Source organism: Rhinopithecus bieti, unplaced genomic scaffold, assembly GCF_001698545.2.
Source record: "Rhinopithecus bieti isolate Rb0 unplaced genomic scaffold, ASM169854v2 scaffold_24306, whole genome shotgun sequence".
NCBI lineage: Eukaryota > Metazoa > Chordata > Mammalia > Primates > Cercopithecidae > Rhinopithecus > Rhinopithecus bieti.
The window spans coordinates 1,012,046-1,035,460 of record NW_016811898.1 but is presented as its reverse complement, the minus strand read 5'-3'; the positions used below and the strand labels follow the sequence as shown (position 1 = coordinate 1,035,460).

Sequence of the window (23,415 nt, the reverse complement as noted above, 5' to 3'; positions counted from 1 at the left end):
ATCCAACTTACTGACAAGTAGGAAGGGACATATTCTTCCCAAAGGAAAGATGTCATTTTTCTTTGTAGAACAGAGCTTCCATCTGTGCTGAAGGTTTTGGAATCAGGGATAGTGTGCAAAGTAAATCACAAAATCATTTGAAAATGAGGTTTTAGGGTGTTCTGGAGGTAGAAGGGCAACATAACACTAATGGGCATTAAGTTTGGGTCTAAACAGGCAGGCTTAATATTTTTTAAATTTACAAAATATATTTAGCTAAAAGCAATTTCATCACCCAAACTGCAAGCCCCTCTGAGGTAGTTCTGCATAGCCCTTCAGTTACGAAGCTGAGAGATGAGGATGCCCTTAGTAGAGACTTTTCATGGGAAGGTGCCTCTTCCCAAATGAGTATTTTCTTTGTATATACTCTGATAATTGATAATTATTCCAATTATGCTGCGATAGCTTCAAACAACTAATTCCTCTTCTGCAGCTGCCGTTACAGCTATGTTTATTAGTAACAGAAGCCAGGTTGTGTTGTTGTTAACATCGTACACTAGAATAACATAACCCTAGCAAATCAACCCTCTCATAATTCAATGGACTTTCAGCTGTTTAAATAATATATACATCAAATTCCTTTTCATGGAAAGAAAGTTGAACGCTATAGAGTTTTTTTAAAATTTTACATTCACACCACCTTAATGTAGTTCTAGAATAGGTATTCTAAAAAATATTCTAAGCAATGACACTGTTAGGGTAAATGCATAGTCTCTTGAAGTGATGACTTATGAGGGGAGTAATATTCAGGTGGAGATAGCTGTTTAAAAAGTAGATCTTAGTCACATTTTACACGAAGACAAGACTGTTCAAAAGAAAATGTTGCCATTTTTCATTAAGGAGGTGAAATGCAGAGAAAAAAGAACCCCTATAAACTCTTGGGTGGGAGGAAAATTAATACAACTTCTTCGGGGACAATGTGGCAATCTCTATCAAAACTGAAAGGCACACACCCTTCAGTCCAGCAATTCCACCTACAATATTTTATCCTACAGATATATTTGTACACATAGACTAGACATACACAGAGGGCTGTTCATTGCTGTGTTTATGCTAATGATAGGATAGAAACAATCTAAATGTCCTTAATAAGGAACTTGGTCAATAAATAATTATCTATCATTCTATATGGTCACTAAAAATAATTTGGTAAATCCACATGTATTGCTGTGGAAAGTTTCCCAAGACAGTAATTTTAAAAGGCAATGTCCAAATAAAGAAATAAAATAATTTTTTTTTAAAGGCGAGGTAGCAGTATGCTCATATTCTGTCTTTAAATATACATATACAAGCATACAGGTCAAACAATGCTATAGCTTTACTAGAAGGATTCACAAGAGACTAACAACAGTTGATTTGGAGACATGGGGTGGGTAGAATATTCACTGTATAACCCTTTTGTTTACCTTTTTTTAAACTATGAACTTGTATTCAATTTATAATACAAAAATGTTATTCTCTAACAAGCCTATTATTTTTTCTCTAAACACAATGAAGGCTGGAATCCAGATGCCAGATATTCGGAGCATTTTCTGCAGGAAGCTAAATTACTCCACTGGAATGGAAGACATAAACCTTGGGACTTCCCTAGTGTTCACAACGACTTATGGGAAAGCTGGTTTGTTCCTGACCCTGCAGGGATATTTAAACTCAATCACCATAGCTGATATAACTCTACCCTTAAAATATTCCCTGTCTAGAAATGTGGAATTGTCTCTTTGCAGCCAACTATAACAGTGTTCTTTATGAACATTACCTTTGATCCATATGAGCCACCATATAAAAACCAAAAACTACTGTGTGCAAATTATACCTTGGACCATATAGGCATTGATTAACTTCTTTAAGTACATGTGTTAACTATGGAAATCGAGATTATGTGACTGAAAAACATAAAGGAACAGACCCATCTAGATACCAGTAATCAATCTGCTTAATTCTGAATAACAATTATATCCACAAATTTTAAAACTTCTAAATGTATTTTCACATGTAGATCTTTTAACAGGTTGCCAATCTTTCCTTTTATAAAACTATTACAAAAATATGGATGTCTGAAAATAAAAATAATTAACCATTGTTTTTTTTATGATTTTTTTTATTTTCATGTTATTATCAATTTTCTACTGTTTAAATATAATAGAAGGTAAACTGACCTTCAGGTTTAAAGGGGAAAGAACACCACTCAGTTTTGCTACAGAAAAAGCCCATAACTTAAGGATAACAATTCTTAATGTATTTTATTATAAAAGCCATCAGACTTTCAAATGAATTTTAAAATCTTTCAATATTATTTAATGAAAAAGTCTCATACTGTCATGTACAGGATATATCAACATTTACTACTCATCTGTCATGTTAGGAAAAACATCATTATTGTACACTTGGAAAATCCTCAAACCCATCTCTAGTGGATGTCTGTCATAATTTAAAGGGTATTTTCCCCATTCAAATAAAACAATCCATTGTAAAGCTACAATAGTTATATACCAAAGCAATACCTAGTTACATGCTTTACACAGTCCCGTGAAAAAATAATTTAATTGCTCCTAATCCCTGATGCAAGGCACTTCAAAGCACCCGCACAAAACGTCCATGTAAACAGCAGTACAGTACATCATTTAAATAACATAAATGACTTTTACACAGCTTGACCTAGACTTAAGGAAAAATAAAATCCATCACAGCCACACCTAAAAAGCATGTTAAGATTCACAACAAGAATTTGTTTCTCTTATTATAGAGAAGAGCAATCATATAATCTCCTGGGGTGGGGAGACCTCCTAAATATTTTATATTGATTGACAAACAGCAGGCTCCCTGGGTATGTATGAAATCAGAATATTCAGGAGTGACTGAGAGGATGCAAATGGCATTTCTTAGTACCCAGCTTTAGTATCTACCAGACCTAGTAGTCTGGATTATTTGTAGCACCATGGAAAACTCATTAGAAAATCACGACAGTTTATACCTCAATCTTTCCATGAGGTTCATTTAATTCATAGTAACAAACAGCAATGATGCAGATAAAGAATCTTTAAAATTATTGGCTTACTGGATTTACCTAGCAAGAAAAATTCTATATTACTTATTTTAGTACATCTCATGTACATAAAGCACCAGTTTAAGTGAGATTATGAAGTATTTCCAGCATCTTTTTGCTTAGCCTAAAAGTTCATTTTTTATCACTTTCCATGGCATATTCTTAAAGCCAAGGAAGATAAAACTAGAATGGTGATAAATATGAATGGAGAAATACAGTTCCTTCCCTATCATATTTATGTGTCTCAAGTAAAACATAGATGAATGGCAAAAGGTCTACTGCATTCTCTGGAACCTGCCACCCCAGAGTAGTTACTGGCTACTGGAGGATTAATACACAGGGTTGAGCAGGTCAAAGCCAGGGATCTGTCAGGTAAGGGCCAGTTTTTACTACCGAGCAACTCACAAACACCACTGGTAAAGCAAAGAGGTCTGTGTGTGCATATAACTCAGGGAACCCTGAGTTTACCCTTAGTTACCACTAAAAACTAATGAATGAGACTCCACTGAGGCTTAACTTCATATACAAAAACCAACACATTTGCCTCTTTGACAGTGGTAATTATTATTAGCATGCCCTGCTTAGGTATAAAAGGGATGATGGTATATCTAGGTTTATGCACAGTTAAGAACCAACTATAAATATTCAGACTTGTATTTTAAAATTACAGATCAAAAGTGACTCCCAAAAGAAAATCAATTTCTTCATAAATGTAATATAGTATATAAAAAGCTGGAATGATGACTAGTTCAAATACAAAAGCTAGTATACAAAAACCCTACTTTTTCTTCCAAACTACTTAGGTTCATAAGGTTCATACTACCACACAACTGTTCTACATTACAATTACACCACTAGAGTAAAATACTAATAAAACAGTTCAGTTAGCAAACTGAGGTTCTACTTGTTGACAACTGCATTAAAACTGCAGCATTTAAGCAGAGCTGAGAAGCACCATTCTTAAGCATGACTTTCTTCTTCCTGTTCTTGTGTTCCACAGTGATTATTAAAGGAAAGAATCTGGTCTGTAAATGACTGGGTCATCCACTGCCCATTAGGAATGCCACTGAAAGCTGATTCTCCTCTTAACTCCGCACTGTCAACTGCCAGAAAGACAAAGTTAGTTTATGCCATTTAGAAATTTTTGCTTTTTTTTTAAAATAGAGACTGGGTCTCACTCTGTCGCCCCCAGGTTGGAATATAGTGGCACGACAACAGCTCTTTGCAGCCTCAAACTCCTGGGCTTGAGTGATCCTCCCATCTTAGCCTCTCAAAGCACTGGGATTACAGGTGTGAGCCACCACATCAGCTTCTTTGGAAGTTTTTTTTCTTTTTGAGATGGTGTCTCACTCTGTCACCCAGGCTGGAGTGCAGTGGGGTGATTTCGGCTCACTACAGCCTCTGCCTCCCGGGTTCAAGTGATTCTCCTGCTTCAGCCTCCCAAGTAGCTAGGATTACAGGTGCCTGCGACCATGCCCAGCTAATTTTTGTGTATTTTAGTAGAGACAGTGTTTCACCATGTTGGCCAGGCTGGTCTCGAACTCCTGACCTCAAATGATCCACCCACCTCAGCCTCTCAGAGTGCTGGGATTACAGGTGTGAACCACCATGCCCGACCTGGAAGTTTTAAATGATCAAAGTAGGAGATTTTAACAGTCTAGTGAAGGGGAATTATTATTAAAATAGTTAAGCAAGCTTCCTGAATACAATTATAAGTTTCTGTTCTATTTTTCAGATACAGGATTCATTTGTTATTAATCCTCATTTGTTATTAATCCTCATTTGTTATTAAAGGAGGAAAATGCAACTAGGATGGCTGAGAGTTCAAGACTTAAAGAAAACGCACTGCAGCCCAGGCACCACTGTAGGCAAGGCACAGTGGCTCACGCCTGTAATCCCAGCACTTTGGGAGGCTGAGGCGGGGCGGATCATGAGGTCAGGAGATCGAGACCATCCTGGCTAACACGGTGAAACCCTGTCTCTACTAAAAATACAAACAAAAATTAGCCGGGCGTGGTGGCGGGCACCTGTAGTCCCAGCTACTCGGGAAGTTGAGGCAGGAGAATGGTGTGAACCCGGGAGGCGGAGTTTGCAGTGAGCTGAGATTGTGCCACTGCACTCCAGCCTGGGTGACAGAGTGAGACTCCATCTCAAAAACAAACAAACAAACAAACAAACAAACAAACAAACAAACAAACAAACAGAAAATGCACTGTAAAAGTCTGTGTAATTCAGTGTGAAATAACCATCAATTTTTCACTATTAGTCACTAAATAAAATTTCATATTACCATTCCCATTCTTCAATCATTTACTCTCCTTCTATTAAAATCTTGCCCCCAATCCTGGCAAAACCATCTTTGAAAGGAATACACATGTGGAGGGAAACATACTTAGCCCATTTGAAGAGAAGCTGCAAGGTTCACTGTTGCATGGATTTTCTACATAAGCACCACCATATGCTGCCTCATAACCTGGATCATATTTTTCTTCCTTAACAGCCATCTTCTTTGCATCCTCTGTGAGGACGGTAAAAAGGATTTAAAACTGATTTTGTACAACAATTTTGAAAGTAGATTTATTCAGAAATCATGAACAATTATTTTTGTTGAATGTTCACATATACTGAGATACGTCTCTATTAATCTTTGAAACACAGCATATACTAAACACATAAGAATTGTAAAACCTCTTATATTCATTAGGTAGGGTACAATATTTCTTACGTCCCTCTGCTCTGGCACTCTGAAGGTGAATTATCTGTAGGAGTGCCAGAGTAGAGGGAAGACCTTGGTAAAAGGAGATTTTAACAGTGCCTAATATTCATTATCAGAGCACTCTGGCTGCAAATATAATTGTTTTCTCCTGCTTTTAAATCCACAACATACTTTCTGTAATACGTGTGTGTGTGTGTGTATCCATTATCAGAGTGTATATGATAATATCCATGTGTGCGTGATAATCATCCATTATCAGAGCACTCTGGCTGCAAATATAATTGTTTTCTTTTCTCCTGCTTTTAAATCCACAACATACTTTCTGTAATACGTGTGTGTGTGTGTGTGTGTGTGTATCCATTATCAGAGTGTGTGTGATAATATCCGTGTGTGCGTGATAATCATCCATTATCAGAGCACTCTGGCTGCAAATATAATTGTTTTCTTTTCTCCTGCTTTTAAATCCACAACATACTTTCTGTAATATATGTGTGTGTGTGTGTATATATAGACACAAAATGAATAAAAGGAATGAGGACAGTAACGTACCTTGGGCAAGCTGTAGGTCAAATGTATACTGCACCTCTTGAACATCCATATTTCGTTCAATGCCTTTCAACTGATCTCTTAAGTCCTTCAGTTTTATGTAGTAATGAACTTTGTCTTGGGCTCGAGGAAACTGAGCACATCTTGCACTGGATGATGGCATAACATAGCAGAGCTAGAACCACAACATTTTATAATTTCAGAAATCTTAAAATTCTATTGAATTCACTCATACTGAGATTAGAGTATTTGTCTTTATTTGGGTTAATAACTTGATACTTAACTACATATAAATATATGTAAAAATCAATAAAAGTAGTTGTGTTTAAGTTTGAATTTATAATACTGACTTATTACCAAGTCAGTAAGTAAAAAATAATGAGCCTCCTCCTAATAAGCTGCCTCTTGGGTTCAAGCGATTCTCCTGCCTCGGCCTCCTACGTAGCTGGGATTACAGCGCACGCCACCATGCCTGGCTAATTTTTGTATTTTTTAGTGGAGATGGGGTTTCACCATGTTGGCCAGGCTGGTCTCAAACTCCTGACCTCAGGTGATCCGCCTGCCTCGGCCTCCCAAAGTACTGGGATTATAGGCATGAGCCACTACGCCCAGCCTCCAAATGGCATGTAACAGAGAATGACACAGTACTCTACAGGAAGTACTGAACTTGTACAATTTTAACCAAGTAGACAAAGGTGGGCCTTCATTTAAGCAAAAACCGGTGCCATAATAAAAGTCATCAATTGCATATTTTTAAGAAGTTATAAACAAAAAAAAATTTTAAAGGAGAAGTTTAAATATATTTAGGTGGCAGAAACATTTTTAGGTCTCCACAAAACCTGGCAGCAAATTAGCTTCTCCATCAGTTAAAATGTTGTATATACAACATGTAAATCTGTGCACTGTGTTGTTTTTTCAAAGTTGTAAACAAAACCTAAAACTATATTTAAGAAGCAAAATTGGGACCAAATGTCTGCAGAAGCTCTGTAGAGATGACAGTTTGAAAAACACTGTTATTTCATGATGACTTTGTGTATAAGACAACAGTATTGAATACCAGTTAGGTTGGCTGGAGGCTTGTCTGGGTTCTATTATTTATATGGCTCTAAAATGAAGTTGAGCTAAGATATACAAATGGGGCAATTAGTTTTCCTAATCAGGATCATGTCTGCGTTTCCATGTTTGTTTCACAACTGAGTACAAGGGCTAAACCATTTGAATTTGACAACTACATGCCATTAAATGTATTCTGAATGTAGTATATGAGCCAGTTCCTCTCAATATTTTCACTGAATAACAACATCAAGACATTTAGCTGACAAATGTTTTTCTTTCTAATAAACCCTAATAGTATGTGAATTAATTTACAAATATTAGTTAAAGCTGATGTAGAGATATTAAAATACAGTGTAAATGTTTTGCATGGCATAAATCACGATAGGACAAGTAAGGAAATTATCTAGAAAAAAATTCACATTTAGCATATTTACAAACTCAATTTTAGGGACTTACAGTTTCTGTGTCTGGAATCTTATGGGGCTGAAGCCCAAATTCCAAGTTCTTAACCTTTACTCCAAAACTTCTTTACTAAAATTTCATAAATACCTAAAATGAAATACAAACATATTTACATTGCCCATAATGTTAGCAAAGAAAAAAAATAAAATTTAAAAGTAAATCTTACATTTTCCATTAAACACTGCTATTCGTGGCTGATATTTCTGTAATTTCTGTACTAGAATACGTCCTCCTTCACGAAATTCTTTACTAAAATTGAATTAAAAAGTCAAAAATATAAATATGGCAATATTTATAATACACTAAATTCAGACAGCTTTCAGTGAAAGATTGTATCGCACATTTGTTGAGCTCAGCTTGAACTAGATACATATGATGTTCTTAGAATATTTGGGGCACCAGCCTAGTCAAGGTTCCACCCCATAAAAACAAATGCTGTGTACTTACCTGGAGAGATCTTTGCTGCCAGGTGTCGTCCTTTCCACCATGTTGGTAAATCCAATACCATACTTTCCTGGTAAAGTATGATCATCCATATGGTTCAGCTGGACCTCGCTGAGCCCTGACATAAACAAACACTTCCCTGTGAAATGAAAATTCAGTTATTTATTTTTATTTTAGACAGGGTCTCGCTCTGTCACCCAGGCTAGAGTGTAATGGCACAATCATGGCTCAGTGCAGCCTCGACCACCGAGGCTCAAGCAATCCTCCCACCTCAGTCTCCTGAGTGGCTGGGACCCCAGGTGCACACCACCATGCCCAGCTAATTTTTGTATTTTTTGTAGAGACAAGGTTTCACCACGTTGCCCAGGCTGGTCTTGAACTCCTGGGTTCAAGTGATCTTCTCACCTCAGCCTCCAAAACTGCTGGGATTACAGGTGTGAGCCACCACGCCTGGATTTAATCATCATAATTATCTTGTGAGATACTATTATTATCTCCTTTTCACAGGTGGTTGAGGCAAATGCCTGCCCAAGAATATACAGCAACTCAGTTTAGGAAACTTTGAGACTATTTTGCTTTACAATTGGTGATACCACCACCTCACACATAAACATACAGCAATAGACTAACAACAAACACCTTGACGGTGAAGAAATTTAGAAGTCCAAACTTCCCTAAAAAAGGAATTTTTTTACATAATAGGAACAATATGTTATTATTAGTTCCAAAGCCACATTATTATCAGTTGCCCTAAATGTTCTGAATGTTACTATTAGATAATCAATTAGAATTTCCTGAGGGTATATTGTATACACTGATCTATTAGGCGGTGTAAGGTGAGATGATTTACATACAAGACAACTTATACAGAGAAGGCAATGCAACAGTAGTTACACTTGTTTTTTGTTTGTTTGTTTGTTTTCTTGTTTTTTTGATACGGGGTCTAGTTCTGTCACCTAGGCTGGAGTGCAGTGGAGTAACTGTGGCTCACTGCAGCCTCAACCTCTCAGGCTCAAACAATCTTCCCAACCCAGCCTCTGTAGTAGCTGGAACTACAGGTGTGCACCACAACCTCTACCTTATTTTTTGTAGAGATGAGATCTTGCTATGTCGTACAGGCTAGTCTCGAACTCCTGGCTTCAAGTTATCCTCCTGCTTTGGCCTCCCAAAGTGTTGGGATTACAGGTGTGAGCCATCAGATCCCGCCAAGTTGTAAAACTTACTCTAAAAATATAAGTCTTTACTACTATTTTATGCTCTCCTAGAAAATAATCAGCAGAAATCTGGAAATGTTAGTATTATGTCTGCGTCGCCACAGAGATGTACTACACTATCGTTCCTATGCCTATAGATAACAATTTTTAAAAAAATCATTTTTAAAAAGTAATACAACTTGACCGGGCGTTGTAGCTCACGGCTCTAATCCCAGCACTTTGGGAGGCCGAGGTGGGCAGATCACCTGAGGTCGGCAGTTCAAGACCAGCCTGACCAACATGGAGACACCCCATCTCTACTAAAAACACAAAACTAACCGGGTGTGGTGGCACATGCCTGTAATCCCAGCTACTAGGGAGGCTGAGGCAGGAGAATCACTTGAACCTGGAAGGCGGAGGCTGCGGTGAGCGGAGATTGCGCCATTGCACTCCAGCCTGCGCAACAGCAAAATTCCATCTCAAAAAAAAAAAGAAAAAAGGTAGTACAACTCATTATAAACAATTCAAACAAAAGAGAAAGTACTCTTATTCACGTCCCTCCACTCTCAGACTAAAATGTTAACAGTGACATATCATTTCAAACCCTCTTATTTTCATGTACAGACACATACACAGAATATGAAACATGAATGTGTATTTACAGTCTCTTTCTTTTAAAACACAATTGGTTTTTTTGAAAAAACCTGTTAAAAGGTATCTAATTTAAAAGTAAATTAATTTAAAAGGTAACCACTTACAAAAATGGTTTCCAGGTCCAGGGTAATGATGCCCTTTGTAAGCAGCCATTAGTCCCGGGTTTATGCCAATCTATAAAACAAAACAATTAGACGTTTCATCTTAAAAAGCAGGACCTAAGCCTTAGGGTTTCTATGGAGGAGTGGTGGACAAAACTGAGTTGATTAAAATACACATTTAATCCAGCATCATAAGCAATATCATTTACCAATTACTACTCTTGATCTGAACAAAGTATTTCATACATGGGAAAGAGATTTTCTTTATTTTAAAAGTTTTGTTGTTATTTTTAAAAACCAGTTTGACTCCTTCATGATCCCAGGCCTCTCGCCCTCACCAACTGGGCTGCTTTGAGTCTGGAAAGAGAGGTCCTGGAACAATCAATCAATCTGAGCCCATGTCCAGCCACAATTCTGGTTCTCAGCTTTCAACAAGAAGCTCGCTCCACATCACCGACACAATTATTCACATGCTGATGTTTCTTACAGTTACTGACAAAAATAAGAGCTTAAAATCTGTGCTACCATTTATGAAGTCTCCACAGGTATCATTCAGTCGAAGTGATTCACATGGATTATCGCATTTACTTGCAACCCTATGATGGGGTGGTATTATCACCCTTGGCTTATCAATTAGGAAACCAGTGTTTAGAAAGTTCATAAGGCTTATCCAAGATTATACTTGTGACAGGATTTGAACCCAGACAGCCTACATTTGGAGCCCACCCTCTTAAACACTCCCATATAACACAACCTCATGAAGGTGACACCATTTACCACCAAAAGGATTCTTAGAAATGGTCCTTTTCAGCAAAATGCTATTTGCAAGGACAACTGTTAAGTAAAGCTAATCCCCCAATACTACTTATAAAATCCAGCGAGGACAAAGATCTTACAATGACAATGTCCAGATTGAAGGTCAAAATATCAGGGAGAGTCTTGGTCAGAAGTTCAGCTTCTGAAATACCATTAAAACGGTCTACTTTTCTTTTTACTTTAAATGTGTCTGTAATTTTTTCTTGTTTTTCTTTTGATTTTGCAGACTTGCCAGATTTTTTTGACTCAGCAGGTTTTTTGGGTTCCACTGGTTTTTTTGGTTCTGTTGTTCTGGGTTTTCTTTTTCTTCCTTTTGGAGCCTCTGAAACACAATTTCCAGAAATGCAGAAAATCTTAACTTAGAAACTTTAGCAGCTTTCCCAGAAAAGTTACCCAACAAGCACCTTTTGTACCTGTCTCCCCAAAATTAAACTCTTACAGTCCCAACATCAGTCCCCTCTGCAGTATCCTCCCCTTCTTTCACCCTAGAACTGGGTTCATGCAATCCGCCATGCCTACTTTCCTTCCCCTGCTAGCTGTTTGTGGGAAGAATAATCATAGACTATTATTTTCTATACAGCATTACTTGGCATCTTAACCTCCTCAGGGATAAAAAGTTTCTATGTATCATTTTATATAAATTCTAAATGTAAATACATAAATAAGCAAACAAGAACAGAAAAATAGAGAAACAGGAAGGAAGGGAAACATTTTAACTCAATTTCCCTAGTAGAACACCACAAATGGGCCAGGTATGGTGGCTTATGTCTGTAATCCCAGCACTTTGGGAGGGCAATTTGGGAGGCCAAGGCAGGCAGATCACCCGAGGTCAGGAGTTCGAAACCAGCCTGGCCAACATGGTGAAACCCTCGTCTCTACTAAAACTACAAAAATATTAGCCAAGCATGGTGGTGTGCACCTGTAATCCCAACTACTCGGGAAACTGAGGCAGGAGAACTGCTTGAACGCAGGACGTGGAGGCTGCAGTGAGCTGAGATCATGCCTTTGCACTCCAGCCTGGACAACAGAGCAAGGCTCTGTCACCAAAAAAAAAAAAAAAAAAAAAAAAAAAAAAAAAAAAAAAAGAAAGAAAAATACAAATGGCTTGTGGGCTTGTTTTAGAGATGAGGTATATTCTGTTCCATACATAGTTGAAGAGAGAAATTTAGGGGTGCTCAGGATGACATCTCTGGGTTGGCAGTATTTTTCAAAAGGCAGGAGGAGGGATCTGACCTCAGGACCTAAAGCAGTTTCTCAATCTCCATACTACTGACATTTCAGGCTGCACAATTTTTTGTTGTGGGTGGCTGTCCTGCACATTACAGAATGTTTAATAGCACCCTTGATCTCTAACTACTAGATGCTAGTAGTACCCTGCCAGTCTTGATCATCAAAAGTGTCTTCAGACAATGTCAAATGTCCCTTGGGAGGGCAAAATCACCCTTTATTGAAAACCACTGACCTATAGTTGCCCAGCAGGAAGCCCTGGTTTTCTTACCCTTAATTATTTAACATTTCTCCTAACTACTCAGGCTTCTACCCCACTCTACTCCTCTTTGGCATTTCCCCCAATCAAGCCTGGCAGGATACAGGCAGTCAGTCCCTCCTCTCTTCTGCCTCACATTGCCTTAGCCACTCCCTATGCCAATGGATCCACCATCATTGGCATGTAGCTGGGGAAGTCCTAATGCGGAGGCAGAGTTATTAGATGTGTTCCTGCAATTAATAAACCGAAACCCTGAGCACATTTCTCATACAAATACTGTTACACTGGAGAAAATCATTAACTTCTCTCCACCCACTCTCCCACCCCCGGAATCTATTATTTTCTTCTAATTCTGTCTTGGTGAATGGCACCTCCTCCAACCAAATGCCTATGCCAGAAACCTGGCAGTTACTTCTGGACTCCCCTTTCTCCCCCACTACCCTGCCATGCTCCCCCCAACCACATGAAACCCATTAGCCATGGCTAGGTAATTCTACCTCCTAAGTGTTTCCTAACTCTACAGCCCTTCAGATCCTCGTCAGTACTCCCTTAGATTACTCAAACAGTGTCTCTAATCCATCTAATCCACTCATTGCCTCCAAGGTTTTTTTGTTTGTTTGTTTTTGTTTTTGTTTTGAGACAAGAGTCTCACACTACTGCCCAGGCTGGAGTGCAGCGGTGCGATCTTGGCTCACTGCAGTCTCTCAGCCTCTGCCTCTAGGATTCAAGCAATTCTCGTGTCTCAGCCTCCCCAGTAGCTGGAATTACAGGCGTGCACCACCACGCCCAGCTAATTTGTATATTTTCAGCGGAGGCGGGGTTTTGCCACGTTGGCCAGGCTGGTCATGAGCTCCTGACCTCAGGTGATCTACCCGTCTCAGCCTTCCAAAATGCAGGGATTACAGGTGTGAGCCACTGTGCCCAGCCTGCCTCCAAGTTCTAACTTGTTGTCTACCAACCAATCTATCCTCTCTAATATTTCCAGACTAATTTGTAAAGCACCAATCAAGTCAAGTCATCCCTTGCTTACATTCTCTCAACAGCTCCCTATTGCCTTCATGATAGAATATAAATTCTTTGGGATAAAAAACAAGCTTCAACTGTCCCCATCTGGCCTTATCTCTCACTATTTCCTTGTTACATCCCAGACTCCAAGGACACAGAATTGCTCTGTTTCTGGCCGTGCCATGCTTGTGTGTGTCCGTACCCGGCCTGTGTAGCCCCCTCAGCCTGGATACTTCCCTACTCTCCTCTTCATGGGGAGGAGGCCGCCGCACTGTTAGAGTGTCAGAGCCCTGGTGTTGTTTCTCTGCTCCGAGAAGCGGCCTCTGAGCTGTCAGTCTGAGTTAGAAGCCAACCCCATAAGCTTTCAGGGCATTCATTCTATGCCCCTCTTCACTATGAACTGTGCTGAGCTGTAACGTGTATTTACTTACTACTGTTCTCTATTAGATTATGAGATATTTTTGGGCAGGATCCATGTTCTTTTATTCCCCAGACCTATCAGTGCTTAGCACATACTAAGTACTTAAAAAGTGGATTTGACTTTTAACACTAAAATAGAGCTAAAATTCACCATGAAACCCTTTCTTAAATAAGCTGGCTGATCCGATGTTGAATTTTCTAAGCTCTCATGGTGAAACTACCTTGCACTGGTTCCTGAGCAGGAGCTGGGGCTGGAACTTCTTCTGGCATTTGCTGTTCATTCACAACTGCCATATTAGGAGCTTCAGCCATCATTTGTTGAAATGGAAACGTATAAAAAGCTTGAGCTTGCTGAAGGGAATAGCTGAAAGAATAATGAAGCATGAGATGTAATGATAAAATTACCCAAATGGAAATCCAAATGATCAGCTGTACAAAAATCTTCAGTATAGTATTCAGTATTTTGTAACCAGACTAAAGTATTTATTTAGAGTGGATTACAGGGAAGGAGAGATCTAGTCCTGTATGTACACGTTCACCAACCTTTACTGAGTGCTTACTAACCAACCATTAACTCTTGCGCTGTTTAATGATAAGATGTGTCACTGATAAAACTGATCAGTCCTGTCAAGTCAGCCCAGAACTTTCTCTGAAGTAAGACTGAGGGAATTTTCTAGCAGACAGACTTGAAAGGTCTACCAACCCATACAGGGTTAAGATGTCTCCAAATACAATTTGTGCCCCTACTTTCAGTATCCTTCAGTATTTAATCACCCGAAGATCCCTCCAATCTAATTAAGATTCTCTTTTAGCTTCTTTTTATTTTCCTGTTTACTTCTTTTTTCATTAGTTTTTTTTTTTTGTGTGTGTGGAGACAGGGTCTCCCTCTGTCACCTAGGTTGGAGTGCAGTGGTGCGATCCTGGTTCACTGCTACTGCTGAGGTAGATCTCAAGGGATCCTCCCACCTCAGCCTCCCAAGTAGCTGGGACTACAGGTGCGAGCCCCAGTGCTTGGCTAATTTTTGTATTTTTTGTCCAGACAGGGTTTTGCCATGTTGGCCAGGCTGGTCTGAACTTCTGAGCTCAAGAGATCTGCCCACCTCAGCTTCCCCGAGTGCTAGGATTACAGGTGTGAGCCACTGCACCCAGGCCTAGATTTGATTTTTATTGGTGGTGGTATTGTGGTTTTGTTGGGGTTACTTTTTTTTTTTTTGCCACTGCTATGGTTGGAATGTGTCCCCCAAAGTTCACATGTTGAAAACTAAATCCCCAACGCAAGTGTTGAGAGGTAGGACCTTTATGAGGTGACAAGGCCGGGCGCAGTGGCTCACACCTGTAATCCCAGTACTTTGGGAGGTCGAGGAAGGTAGATCACCGGAGGTCAGGAGTTCATAACCAGCCTAACATGGCAAAACCCCGCCTCTACTAAAAATACAAAAATTAGGCACAGTGGCATGTACCTGAAGTCCTAGATTCTTGGGAGGCTGAGGCAGGAGAACTGCTTGAGCCTGGAAGGCGGAGGTTGAAGTGAGCTGAGATTGTACCACTGCACTCCAGCTTGGGTGACAGAGCAAGATTCTGTCTCAAAAGACCAAAAAAAAAAAAAAAAAAAAGGTGATCAGCTCAAGAGGAGGGCTCTCCCTTCATGAATGGGTTAATGCTATATCATCACAGGAGAGAGTTCCTGATAACAGGATGAGTAGATGAGTTGAACCTCCTTTCCTATCTCTGTCACAAGTGCTGCCTCACTGTGTGATTCCTTCTGCCATTTTATGATGCAGCAAGATGGCCCTCATCCGATGTAGCCCCTCCACCTTGAACTTCCCAGGCTCCAGAAGTAGGAGCCAAAAAAACCTCTACTGTTTATTAATTGCCCAGTCTATGGTATTCTGAAATGCAACACAAAACAGATTAAGTCACTAAAGAGGAACGTGAAATGGATATTTTGTAAATATGTGTTGAATTTAGGAAGGAAAAAACCTCTAAACCTCTCTTCTGAACATGATTTAAATTTTGTTCAAAGTATTCTGTTCAAAGGAAAGAATGTGGGCTTTCAAATAAAACAATTAAAAAAAATACTTCTCATGGCCTTAAACCATTATCTCATGGTGTTGCTATTAGCATAAAACCAGGGAAGTAAACACATATTTGATGAAACTCAAGTCACAGCAGATGTCAAATAATGCCATTAAATAGGCAGGAGAAGAAAAACAGTAGAAAGTAAAACGGAAAAGTTTGGTCTACTATTTGGAGAGGAAAGTCATGTTTTCTATGGCAAGATACTTTACTAATCAGTTTTCGTTCTCATGACATTCACTGAAAGAGAACAGGAAGCTCAGAAATCAGATTAAAAAGGGAAATGAGGCCAGGCATGGTGGCTCATGTCTGTAATCCTAGTGCTTTGGGAGGGCAAGGCAGGAGGATCACTTGAGGCCAGGAGTTCAAGAGTGGCCGGGGCAATATAGCAAGATCGCCACTTCCACAAAAAAATTTAAAAACATTAGCTGGGCATGGTGGTGCATGCTGGTAGCCCTAGTTGCTCAGGAGGGTGAGGCAGGAGGATTGCCTGAGTCTAGTAGTTAAAGGTTACAGTGAGCGATGATCACACTGCCGCACTCCAGCCTGGGGGACAGAACGAGACCATGCCTCAACAACAACAAAAGAGGACAAATGAGTACACTTTAAATGGATGAACTATGTAGTATGTAAATCATATCTCAATGAAATGGTTAATAGGAAGAAAAAAAAAAAAGGCAAACTAAAGCATTTCCTGGATAAGCTTAAATGGCCTGGGGAGACAAAGGATAACAGACCACCCCAAGTGGCTGGGCTAAATGTTGGCAGCTCAAGATAAACAGAAGCCCAACCCCAATGGACAAACCACTGGAGAGGCATTTCCACTTCCAGCTATCTTTAAGGGTAGGCTGGTAAAGCAAAGATTAAGAATGAGTGAGAAAGAGATTAACCTGTATCATAAGAGTTTTATTTCTTTAAATATATTGTTCACAAATTACATAAAGTTATGATTTAGTAAAGTAAAATACATTAACATGAGAAAACACTATGCAGCTACTAAAAAATTAAATAATTATGTAAAAGAATAGGAAAGAGTTTATGTTTTAAAACAGAAAAGAATACAAAATAGTAATGTAAACTAAGGCTACACATAAGGGAAAATATGTAGACAGGGACAAGAAGTTAAGATGTAGAACCACGCTTAGAACCACGCCTGGCACAAAGTAAAATGTCCTTTTTTTTTTTCAAACTTTTCTTTAATATTATTAGTAGCGCTTTGCAATAAATTGTTAAAATACTGGTTGTTCAGTATTTATGATTTAAATATTCTAATGATGAATTGGATATGGCTAGGTTAGATCTGGAAGTCTTGAGCAATGGTCCTGTGGCAATTCTAACTAAAGAAACTGCAAGTTCTGACTGTGGTCAGTGGCAGCTTTCCGAGATTCTAATAGCACCTTGATTTAGCCTGAATATACAGAAACAAAGACATATGGTGACAATAAATGCCTGAGCAAAAGAATGTATGAGATATGGTTGGGCGTGGTGGCTCATGCCTGTAATCCCGGCGCTTTGGGAGGTAAAGGTGGTGGATCACCTGAGGTCAGGAGTTCGAGACTAGCCTGAGCAACATGCAGAAACCCTGTCTCTACTAAAAACACAAAATTAGCTGGCGTGGTGATGTGTGCCTGTAATCCCAGCTAGTTGGGAGGCTGAGGTAGGAGAATCGCTTGAACCCAGGAGGTAGAGGTTGTGGTGAGCCAACACGGAGCCATTGCACTCCAGCCCGGACAACAAGAGCGAAATTCCATCTCAAAAAAAGAAAAAATAATGCATGTGATGTGTTTTTACTCTGTCATATGGTCAGGAAGGCAATCTACCTACCACCCTCCCATGTTTCTTATTACTGCTCTCAGAATTTCAAGTGTCCCATTTTGAGCACTTCATGAAAATGCAAACTGAAAATACATAAATTAGGGAGACATCATTCACATTACAAAAGGATTCTTTACTTTATAAAATCTTCCAAATTTTGGTATAGTCGGAGGTTGTTAAGCATCTTCAGGAATTCTGGGGTTCAGAAGCTGAAAATAAAATTCTAGAAATCACAGTTGGCTGAATAAAAGTGAAAATAAAGAGGAAAAGCATCTGAACTTTTATATTAGATAGGTATATCAAGTTTGAAAGAAACCTAGAAACTTATCCATAATAATGATATATCCCTTAATCTTTCTAAAATGGACTGTGGCATTTTACAAAAGTTAAATTAGAACGGATAAAGAAAATAAACCTATGGGAAATAAAATGTGTTTGTTCTGAGGAATACACTATCTTTGAGCATTAAACTTAGCTTGTTTACCTCAACAGCTTTCTAAAAGCCAGAATAAAAGAAAGATGGTAGATCACAACATTCCTATTACTTGGCAGAAACAAGCATTACATCTACATAAAAATCTTCATAAACTTGAATGCTAGTTAACTAAAGAGTTCTGGATAACTGGCCGGATGCAGTGGCTCATGCCTGTAATCCCAGCATTTTGGGAGGCTGAGGTGGGTGGATCATGAGGTTAGGAGTTCGAGACCAGCCTGGTCAACATGGTGAAACCCCGTCTCTACTAAAAATACAAAACTTAGTTGGGCATGGTGGCATGCGCCTGTAATCCTAGCTACTTGAAAGGCTGAGGCAGGAGAATTGCTTGAACCAGGGAGGTGGAAGTTGCAGTGAGCCAAGATCATGCCACTGCACTCCAGCCTGGGCAACAGAGCAAGACTCTGTCTTAAAAAAAAAAAAAAAAAAAGGGTTCTGTATAATTTTGTCTTCTATTATAATAACAACTAAATGTATAAGGAGCATAAACCTGTTTCAACCTCAGTGTGAGGATATTCCTTAAATACATTTGTGTATGCATGATTGTTGCTACTTTATAATCCAGAACTCTGCAATGTTTCTGAGCAATAACTCTATGAGAAGGACAGTAACGAAGAGCATTTAGTCATTTATCCTCTCCGGGTATCCATTTCCTCACCATGAAAATGAGGAATTAGACTCAGTGATTTCTACATATGTGGACGATGTCTAGGAAATAGGACTAGATCTGTCTAGACTCAAAACAGACCCCAAAGACTTTCTACTTTCTATAACTTCCTGATGTCAAACTTACAAGCATGATTGATTTTATTTCCCTTTGTTCACTTTTCTTCCATCATTTACCTTTGTCTCAAATATTCTTCACTCCCTCTTTCTCCCTCATTTTCCTGTTTACCTCTTTTTCTCTCCTAGCCTCCATTTGCACTCACCTTCTGTTGAACTGCAGCGCTCACAGATTGTTTTTCTGTTGTTTTTTGTTTGTTTTTTGAGATCGAGTCTCGTTCTGTCACCCAGGCTGGAGTGCAATGGCGTGATCTCGGCTCACTGCAACCTCTGCCTCCCAGGTTCAAGCGATTCTCCTGCCTCAGCCTCCTGAGTAGCTGGGATTACAGGCACACCACTATGCCCGGCTAATTTTTATATTTTTAGTAGAGACAGGGTTTTACCATGTTGGTCAAGCTGGTCTCCAACTCCTGACCTCATGATCTGCCCACCTTAGCCTCCCCAAAGTGCTGGGATTACAGGCGTGAGCCACCTCACCCAGCTAGATCGGTTTTTTATAGCTGCCCGGAACTGATGAACTGTGTACAGTCATCCTTTAGTTACTAATCAATCTTTCTAAAAATGGACTGTGGTATGTACCTAGTTTCGTGTACATGGGGGATTGGTTCTAGGACTCCTCACAGATACCAGTATCTAAGGATGCTCAAGTCGCTTGATATAAAATGGCATAGTATTTGTATATAACCTATGCAGATCCTCCCTTATACTTTACATCATCTTTACATTACTCATAATACCTAATACAATGTAAATGCTATGTAAGTAGCTGTCATCCTGCATTTTTATCTGTATTATTTTTTAATGTTGTTATTTGTCCTTTTTTTCCCAAATTAAATCCACAGTTGGTTGAATTCTTAGATGCAGAATCCATAGATATGGAAGGTTGACTATATTTTCTGATAGTCTTTCTCAAAACACACATACACACACTCCACACATAGAGTTCATTAAGAAGTACAGTTAATTCAGATTTGCTATTTTTAGATTTTTTAAATTATTATTCTTTTAAGAGATGGAGTCTTACTCTGTCACCCATGCTGGAGTGCAGTGGCATGATCATAGCTGGCTGCAGCTTCCAACTCATGGGCTCCAGTGATCCTCCTGCCTCAGCCTCCTGAGTAGCTGAGACCTCAGACGCACACCACCATGCCTGGCTAGATTTGCTGTATTTCAAAAAACTAAATCTTTAAGGTTTTCTCTAAAATTAATGACTCCAACTTCTTTTATCTTCAATTATTTTACGCTATTTTAGGGATGTAAGTTGCTTTTTTCTTTTTTAAGAGTCAGGGTCTGGCTGTCACCCAGGCTGGAGTGCAGTGGTGCTATCATAGCTCACAGTAACCTCACACACCTGGGCTCAGGCAATCCTCTTGCCTCAGTCTCCTGAGTAGCTGGAATTACAGGTACATGCATCTATGCGTGGCTAAATTTTAAATTTTTTGTAGAGATGAGGTTTCACTATGTTGCCCAGACTAGTCTTGAACTCCTGGCCTCAAGTGATCCTCCCACCTTGGCCTCCCAAAGGCTGGGATTACAGGTGTGAGCCACTGCACCCAGCCTAAGTTGCTATTTTCTAAATACATTTTATTATCTTCACTTAAAAAAAGCACATGCCATACTGAATACTTACAAAATAATGAACAAGGCTAAATAATCCAAATACTCAACTAAAGGGGTCTGGTTATGTCAATTATGATGCGATAGCACCATAACCATTGTTAAGATTCTATTTGATATTCCTAGATGGAGGTCTGTGTATTCACCATATGTACATTCTACTAGAAACTGTGAATATAAAGATTTAGAATAAGTCAGTTCTCCTACAGTATTCCTCAAATAGTATAATTCCTCATGTAGTATGATGTCAAATTTCTTCAGTATTTGGTCATTTTTTGGTACTCAAAATCAAACAAAACTCCAGATAAAGCCTTATCAGCCTGAAACTAAGCAGGACTACCAACTTCCTCATTTTGGAGACAAACTGCAGAATCCATGACACTAGCTATACTGGCACCTACATTATACTGTTGATTCACACTGAGTTTCCTATCAATGTAAACTGTCCTTGTATCAGTTCTCCCTCATTCCACTTTATCACTGATTTTTCTGCAGCTGAGTATAGGATTGTGCCTCTTCTTTGTAAAAGATGATTCACCATTCCAGTCAGTCAGGATTTATCTGGACTCTGATTCAATCAATCAGTCAATTCCACAAATTCCTCCCAGGCTTGGGTCACTCACGAATTTTATCAGCATGCCATTAGCACCCTGCTGCTGTTAAGCTACTGAAAGGAACAAAGTTAGGGACAGAGATACATGGCATATGAGTACAGACCTCTCTTCAGTCTGCCTGATACTTTCAGTAGTAAGCCAGGTTTTTATTTCACCTAACTGGATTGCCATCAGCCCATTGCCATCTTGCCCACTAAGAGAAGCAGTAAAGCAGATTTGCTAGCTAGAGAGGCAGACTTTGAAGCCAGGTCATCTGGATTCAAATTTCAGCTCTTCCATGCACTAGCTCTGGGGGCAAGTTCCTTAATCTCTTTATGCCTCTTAATCTCTTCCACATCTGTAAAATGGCAACAGAACCTAATAATTGGTTATGAGGATTAAGCTAGTTGGCATATGTAAAACATCCAAAACAGTACTTGGTATATAATAAATTTGCTATAATAATGACTACCATAGGTACCTCCTGCCAGCATCCTTCTGATGCTGCCTGTCTTGCTTTCTTTCTGAACTGATACTGTAGTGTAGTGGTCACTACCATGCCTGGCTAATTTTGTATTTTTAGTAGAGATGGGTTTTCACCATGTTGGTCAGGCTGGTCTTGAACTCCTGACCTTGGGCGATCCACTCGCCTTGGCCTCCCAAAGTGCTGGGATTACAGGCGTCAGCCACCGTGCCTGGTCAATTAGTTTCTTTTAAAAATGCTCAGTAACCATTGATAAGTAAAAATTTTGTTCAGGATCAATGTCAAGAGAGGACAGACTCCACCTCTGGAAGAATAGAAACCCATGTGTTTATTTCCAGGCCCCGTACATTTGTTACAAATCCTCAAACACTGCTTTAATCTGGCCTCTCCCTTGAAATACAACACACACAGGCCAGGGCATATGATTCTGTTAGAACACCTGAAACTTCTCCTAACTGCCTTCATTGATCTTGAGCTTTAAGTCTTACAGATACTCATTCTGCCATTTCCAGTCAGACAATCATTTTCCTAACATAGAAGATGTAAAATCCAAATCAGAACAAAGTACTTAGGTGTTCTGTTGTCTGCTGCCACCATGCCAGTAGACTGCGCAGAAAACCCAAATCTTTACTCTTCTTGTTGTCAACATCTAACTAAAACAATCCTTCCTGGTCTCCTTAACATTTCTATAAAGCCTATTCTCATTTGAGGGTTAATCTTTCCTGTTTGTATTCTTAGTGGTCCATGTCACTCTCTTCCAGTCACTTTTGATTTGGCATCCTAATTTCCATCCTCAGTAAATGTCTTTTTCACGCCTGACGTCACTGGAAACGACCCAGTACCCTTATAAAATTCCTCCTTTATTCCTCTCTGGTTGATTAGACTCTAAGCACTTTCTAAGACTCCTGAACTATTTTGCCATTGAAATAAAGTCTAGGCCGGGCGCTTTGGCTTGTAATCCCAGCACTTTGGGAGGCCAAAGTGATCACCTGAGGCCAGGGGTTCAAGACCTGCCTGGCCAAAATGGTGAAACCTCGTCTCTGCTAAATATACAAAAAATTAGCTGGGTGTGGTGTTGGGCACCTGTAGTCCCAGATGCTTGGCAGGCCTAGACATCAGAATCACTTAAACTCGGGAAGCAGAGGTTGCAGTGAATGGTAATTGCGCCACTGCACTCCATCCTGGGCAACAGAGTGAAACTCCGTCTCAAAAAAAAAAAAAAAAAAAAAAAAAGTCTATATTCATGGAATTCGAATTTTCTTCTTTGAATATCTGAAATTAGTCTTCTAAAATAAAAAGTCGGCTGGGTGCGGTGGCTCACATTTGTAATCCTAGCACTTTGTGAGGCTGAGGCGGGTGGATCACTTGAGGACAGGAGTTCAAGACCAGCCTGGCCAACATGGTGAAACCCTGTCTCTACTAAAAATACAAAATATTAGCCGGGCCTGGTGGCAGGTGCCTGTAATCCCAGCTACTCGGGAGGTTGAGGTGGGAGAATCACTTGAATCCAGGTGAAGGAGGTTGCAGTGAGCCAAGATCCGCCACTGCTCTCCAGCCTAGGCAACAGAGCAAG

General features: G+C 39.5%; 2 protein-coding genes across 10 annotated transcripts in view; one reads left to right on the top strand and one right to left on the bottom strand.

Moving 5' to 3' along the window:
* The window catches only part of GLT8D2 (glycosyltransferase 8 domain containing 2), a 75,752-nt gene extending 73,621 nt beyond the window's left edge, over window positions 1-2,131 (top strand). For 5 of the 9 annotated variants that reach the window (XM_017895310.1, XM_017895309.1, XM_017895307.1 and 2 more), the window contains one exon: window positions 1,537-2,121. In XM_017895310.1, the coding sequence (XP_017750799.1) occupies window positions 1,537-1,706 (170 nt within the window). In that variant the 3' untranslated portion in view covers window positions 1,707-2,121. Of the gene's footprint in view, window positions 1-1,536 lie in introns of all 9 variants that reach the window. The other 4 variants (XM_017895313.1, XM_017895314.1, XR_001889778.1 and 1 more) reach the window with 3 other exon arrangements.
* Window positions 2,132-2,253: 122 nt separating this feature from the next.
* TDG (thymine DNA glycosylase) overlaps window positions 2,254-23,415 on the bottom strand; it is a 23,291-nt gene continuing 2,129 nt past the window's right edge. Inside the window, 10 exon segments of the mRNA XM_017895302.1 lie at window positions 2,254-4,185; window positions 5,475-5,600; window positions 6,348-6,519; window positions 7,857-7,923; window positions 7,925-7,949; window positions 8,029-8,111; window positions 8,310-8,445; window positions 10,258-10,327; window positions 11,151-11,392; window positions 14,203-14,345. Coding sequence (XP_017750791.1) covers window positions 4,043-4,185; window positions 5,475-5,600; window positions 6,348-6,519; window positions 7,857-7,923; window positions 7,925-7,949; window positions 8,029-8,111; window positions 8,310-8,445; window positions 10,258-10,327; window positions 11,151-11,392; window positions 14,203-14,345 — 1,207 coding nt within the window. The 3' untranslated portion in view covers window positions 2,254-4,042.